At 66.7% G+C, this 5012-nt stretch overlaps 1 protein-coding gene across 1 annotated transcript in view; it reads right to left on the bottom strand.

The window, feature by feature from the left end:
* Positions 1-6: 6 nt before the first annotated feature.
* GRIN1 (glutamate receptor, ionotropic, N-methyl D-aspartate 1) overlaps positions 7-5012 on the bottom strand; it is a 44840-nt gene continuing 39834 nt past the window's right edge. Inside the window, exons 14-17 of the mRNA XM_011985176.1 lie at positions 4888-4997; positions 4656-4801; positions 3259-3369; positions 7-784 (exon numbers count right to left, since the gene is read on the bottom strand). Of these exons, the coding sequence (XP_011840566.1) occupies positions 716-784; positions 3259-3369; positions 4656-4801; positions 4888-4997 (436 nt within the window). The 3' untranslated portion in view covers positions 7-715. The remainder of the gene's footprint in view (positions 785-3258; positions 3370-4655; positions 4802-4887; positions 4998-5012) is intronic.

Below are 5012 nucleotides of genomic sequence, written 5' to 3'. Positions count from 1 at the left end.
TGACGCTCTCCCGTGCCCAAGGTGCAGGGCGGGGTTGAAGACAGTCCCGAGCCAGCGTCCGGGAAGGCCCGTTCTGGGCTGCAGGCCGGACGAGGAGAGGAGGGGCTCAGCCCTCTCGAGTCTGGAGGAGGCGGCCCGAGACAGCGGGAGCCCGAACGCCTCTGGGAGGCGCTGCCAGCTGGGAAGTCAGGGACGGCCTTGGGGGAGGGCAGGGCCAGCCCCGGCGTGTGGGGTCAAGGGGCAGACGGGGTGTGGGTGGGCGGTGCCGCAAGAAGAGGGGAGGGTGGAGCTCAGGCTGCAGAGGAGCGCAGGCGCCCGAGGAAGGGCGACCCAGCCAGCTGGGGCCATGGGCCCCACTGTGGCTCAGGCTAGTGCTGCGGGAAGGATGGGGCTGCCGTCTCTGCTCCAAGCGCCTCCGCCTGAGGCCAGTTAGCCCCCGCTCCCCACTGCTCAGAGACCCCAGGGCCCTGCCTCTGCCGGAGCGCCCTGCGGCCCTGCCCAGCCGACTCAGCTCTCCCCGTCCTCAGCCGCTCCGGTCCGCACCTTGGTCCAGCAGGGGCTGCCCGCCAGGCAGCGGGGCGGGCGGGCGGACGGACGGGAGGCCCAGGGTGGGCAGTCTCTGGGGCGGGTGGGCTTCCCTCAGGCCTTCCCGAGCAGCAGGACCCATCAGTGTCCTTGGCCGGGCTAACTGGGCAGGTGGGCGCCTCCGGGGGCCTCACACCACGGTGCTGACCGAGGGATCTGAGAGGTTGAGCGGGCCCGTGATATCAGTGGGATGGTACTGCTGCAAAATAGAAATACACAGACAAGGCGCCCGTTAGCCCCACGCTGGGGGCACGCGCGGGGCCGGGACGGGGTGGACCGGCCAGCCGGCCAACCGGCGGGCGGGCAGGCGCAGCCTGGGGGAGGCTGGGGGTGCTCCTCCCCCGACCCCGTGGTGCTCCGGGGCTCTGCGTGGGCCGGGCCGCTGTCCCGTCCGTCTGTCTGTCTGTCTGCGGGGGAGGGGGCAGAGGAGGGCGGGCGGGGAGTCTCAGCTCTCCCTATGACGGGAACACAGCTGCAGCTGGCCCTCCTCCCTCTCAATAGCGCGTCGCGGCAGCACTGTGTCTTTTTGGTTTTGCAAAGCGCCGCGTCCACCCCCGGTGCTCTATAAATAAGAACCAACAATCAATACCCGCTAGCCCCGCCGGCCGCCAGGGACCCCAGCCCTCAGCGCCCAGTGCCGCCCTGGCCCGGACCGGCCACAGGACAGGGGCAGGGGATCTCCGCAGCCGGACGGACCCCACCCTGCCCAAAGGAGCCCCCCACCCAGGCCTCCCTCTGAACAAGCTCACAGCCCCAGAGACCAGGTGGGAGCTGGGCTGCCCTCCCATGCCCAGACCCCCAGCTGGCAGTGCCCCCCATAGTTCAGCCTTGCAGGGCGGGGCCAGCCCCAGATGCCACGTGATGCCAGAACTGGCCCCAGAGGATGGTCCCTGGTGCCCAGGGAGCTTGGGTGAGGGTTCCGCTGGGAACATGTCCCCAGAAGGGCACCATGAGGGTCTCTGAGCTGCACCTGGCCCTGCTCCAGGCAGGGCCCTGGGACCCAGTGTCACCCTCTGAAAGTGGCCCATCACCTGCACAACATTTGTGCTTGCCCCTTGTGGCTGCCTGCCCCAAATCGTTGTTTCTCCTGTCTGCCTGGACACCCCTTCTTCCCCAGCCTGCCCAACCCACGGTCCCTGCGCTATTCCCCCTCCCTGTTCCCTGCGGGACTCCTGGCTCAGACTTTGCAACATCGGCTCTGCCTGCTCTCCACAGCAGGGGTGGCTTCGGGAATGGTGCTTCCACCTGCTCCTTGAGCCTCCAGTGGCCCCCAGGCCTACAGGCTCTCACTGTCCACCCATCCTGCATGCCAAGTCCCTTCCCCAGGAAGCTGAGCAGCCAGGCCTCATGGGTCCCTCTTGGGGCACCCTGGTGGCTTCATTTCAGGATTTGGCTTGCTTGATGCCAAGTCCTGTCTGTGCCCTGGAGGTCTGCCCCGCTTCCGGTGCATTGAGGGGCGGGTGGCTGCGAATCGCACTTCCTCCCCGGGGCATAAGCATCTTTGTGGTGATGCTGTTTATGGGCTGGGGGCTTCCTGTGGACCAGACTGGCCCCTGGACTGCAGGGAGGCCACTGGGCTGAGGTCTCTGCTGCCTCTCTGGGCAGCCCCTCCCCACCATGGTGCCTGGGCCTAGGGTGCCTCTAGCAAGGCTGGCTTCACTTTGGGGGCCTCTGGTCCGAGTGTGCATATCCGCTACAGCCACAAGCTGCCCCGAGCAGGAGGTAGGGGGATTCTGGGCTCCAAAGGGCAGAAGGCCTGGCTCTGGGGTGGGCCCTGTGGGGTTGCTGGGGTCAGGAACTGAGGTGCTCATTTCCCTTCCAGAGGCCTCCCTGTCTGGAACCTCAGTGTTGTCCTGGGCTCTGCAGCCCGGGGCTTGAGGGGCCGCCCCTACCCATTCTCAGACCCTCTGGGAGCTGCCGCCACACCTCCTGCAGGGCCCCTGCACAGCCTGGGGTGGGAGCCACCCCTTTTGGTCCCACCCCACTCCCTGCCTGACAGTCCCCTGTGGCCAGGGCCAGTTCCAACTCCAGGCCCCAGCCGTCCACCCAGATGGACCCAGGCCCGGCCCCCAGCCCCCGGCCCACACAGAGACCACATGAAGATGCAACACGCATGGCTCTGGTGAGACAGGTAAGACAGGTGTCTGGGAGGCGGGGCCAGTGGCCAGACAGACGGACGGGATGGGACATCACAGCCACCCCCTCCAGGGCCGTCGCAGGGGCAAAGTGAGGGCGGCGGGCCCCTCTGGGAGAGGCGAGAGAAACGGGGACATAACAGAGAAGTGGTGTGGCCTCCCGGCAGCTGAGGAGTCCAGGATGGGGCCACGCTGGGCTCCCAGGGCCCCAGACCTGGCCCCAAGAGGTGGTGTGGCTGACTGACTGACCAACGAGATGACAGGCTTCAAGATGGCGTGTGGGTCATGGCAGGGGAGGTGGGCGGGCAGACTAACGGAGACACACGGGGAAAGCCGAGGACCCAGGAGGACCGGGGAGAAAGGTCCAGAGAGTGAGAGAGAGCAACATGGGCGGGCTGGGCAGAGCGGCTGCCGCAGGGAGACAGGGGCAGAGTGGGCCACAGGAGCCCAGGGTCCGGGGCGGGGTGATGGGGCGGGAGACACACGCAGGGCAGGGCAGGTGGAGTCGGACGCGGGACTGGGGTGCTCTCCCCCTTACCGTGTCTTTGGAGGACCTACGCCTCTTGAAGCTGGAAGCCAGGGTGGAGGTGATAGCCCTAAATGTGGCTTTCTTTTTAGGGTCAGGCTCTGCTCTACCACTCTTTCTATCCTAAAATGAATATGTATAAGTGATTAGATGGCTAGGGTGGTGGCCACACCTGCCCTCGCCTGCTCCTGGATGGGCCGCTGCCCAGCCTGGCCGGCCACTTGGGCCCTCGCTCCTGCCTGCCTCCCTGTGCTGGACAGACGGGCCGACAGCGGACGTTCGAGGGTGGCCTCTTCTCCTGCCCAGGGTCTGGGCCTGACCTTGCTCGTGCTGGGGCTGGGCTTGGGGGCTCTCGGCTGGCTCGTCCGGGGAGGTCCGCCTGGCTCCCTGGCTCCTGGGTGGCCCTGGCTTACAGGCGTCCCGAGGAGGAGGAGTCCTCTGAGGACTGGAGGAGTTGCCCCTCAGGCCACACCAGCTGTCTGCGTGGAGGCCACTGACCCCCAAGGGGCACACACCAAGATTCAGGAAGGGGCCGAGGGCTGGAGGCAGGTGTCGAGGTGGAATTGGAGTGACAGAGGCAGCTCCCGGGACTCTGGCCTCAGGTCTGATGGCCAGGTGGCCTGTGCCCGCCAGTGGTGGCAGCGGCCAGGTCCCCAGGGGACCTGTGGGGCCAAGAGCAAGAGCGGGCGGATGAGAGGTGTGGAGCCTCCAGCAACCCCCATCCCCCAACAGCCCTGGCCACACTGTCGGCTTCATCTCAGGACACAGGCTCCAGGACGGCACCCAGAGAAAGAGAAGAGACGGAGTGAACCGGAACTCGACCGCGGGCCACGAGCCCTTAGGCCTGTACAGGCCCACTGCCCACCCTGTCCCAGGTGCGTCGTGGCTGCCCTTGCTGGTGGCAAATTCTCATGGATACGACCTGGGCACCAGGCAGGACCCGGCCTGGCCCCATTCGGATTAGAGTCACGGAGCACAAGGACATAGCAGGAAAGCGAGGGGGGGGGATCTCCGAAGGGTGTCAAGGGGGCTTGGGTCGGCGGAGGGCAAAATGCATCTTGGACTCACGTGCCATACACAGGCGGGCCCCTGTCTTACCCTGCCTGATTGCCTTCCTATGGAATGGGTACCGGCGGGCGACTCTGGAGACAGAGGGGCCAGGCGGAGGCTTGGAGCAGGGTGCGTGGCCTCCCTCGGCCCCGGCTTTGCAGTGGGCAGCCACCTGCAGGCAGCCCCCCACCAGTGCTGCCCCCGTGCCCTGGGAGCACTCACCACTGCCCCTGGCCATGGCTCCTAGCTCCAGTCCTGCCTACCGGAGCCAGAGCCAGTGCCACGGCCTTCGGGGATGGAGGAGGGCCGTGGCCAGGCCGGGCCCTGGGCACCAGGCCTCGGAGGATGGCCTGCCCTACCTGCAGGTTCTTCCTCCACACGTTCACCGCTGCAAAGGCCAGCTGCATCTGCTTCCGGCGAGCATCCTTGTGCCGCTTGTAGGCAATCTCAATGAAAATCAGGAAGATCCCGGCAACGATGCCCCCCGCTACCAGCATGAAGACCCCTGTGTGCCGGGACCCAGAGCCTCAGTTGCTGGCCAGGGAGGCCGCAGCCCACGGAGAACCCACCCGAGTGTCAGGGGAGCCGCACCTGCCATGTTCTCAAAAGTAAGGGTCGCAGGGGCGTTGCTGCGCGAGTCACACTCCTGATACCGAACCCACGTCTTGTCCAGGTCTTCCATGAAGCCATTCTCATGGGACCTGGGGGTGGGAACA

This window comes from Mandrillus leucophaeus, unplaced genomic scaffold (genome assembly GCF_000951045.1).
Source record: "Mandrillus leucophaeus isolate KB7577 unplaced genomic scaffold, Mleu.le_1.0 Scaffold28, whole genome shotgun sequence".
Classification (NCBI taxonomy): domain Eukaryota; kingdom Metazoa; phylum Chordata; class Mammalia; order Primates; family Cercopithecidae; genus Mandrillus; species Mandrillus leucophaeus.
The sequence above is the reverse complement of the archived record's forward strand: the minus strand, read 5'-3'. Positions and strand labels throughout refer to the sequence as shown.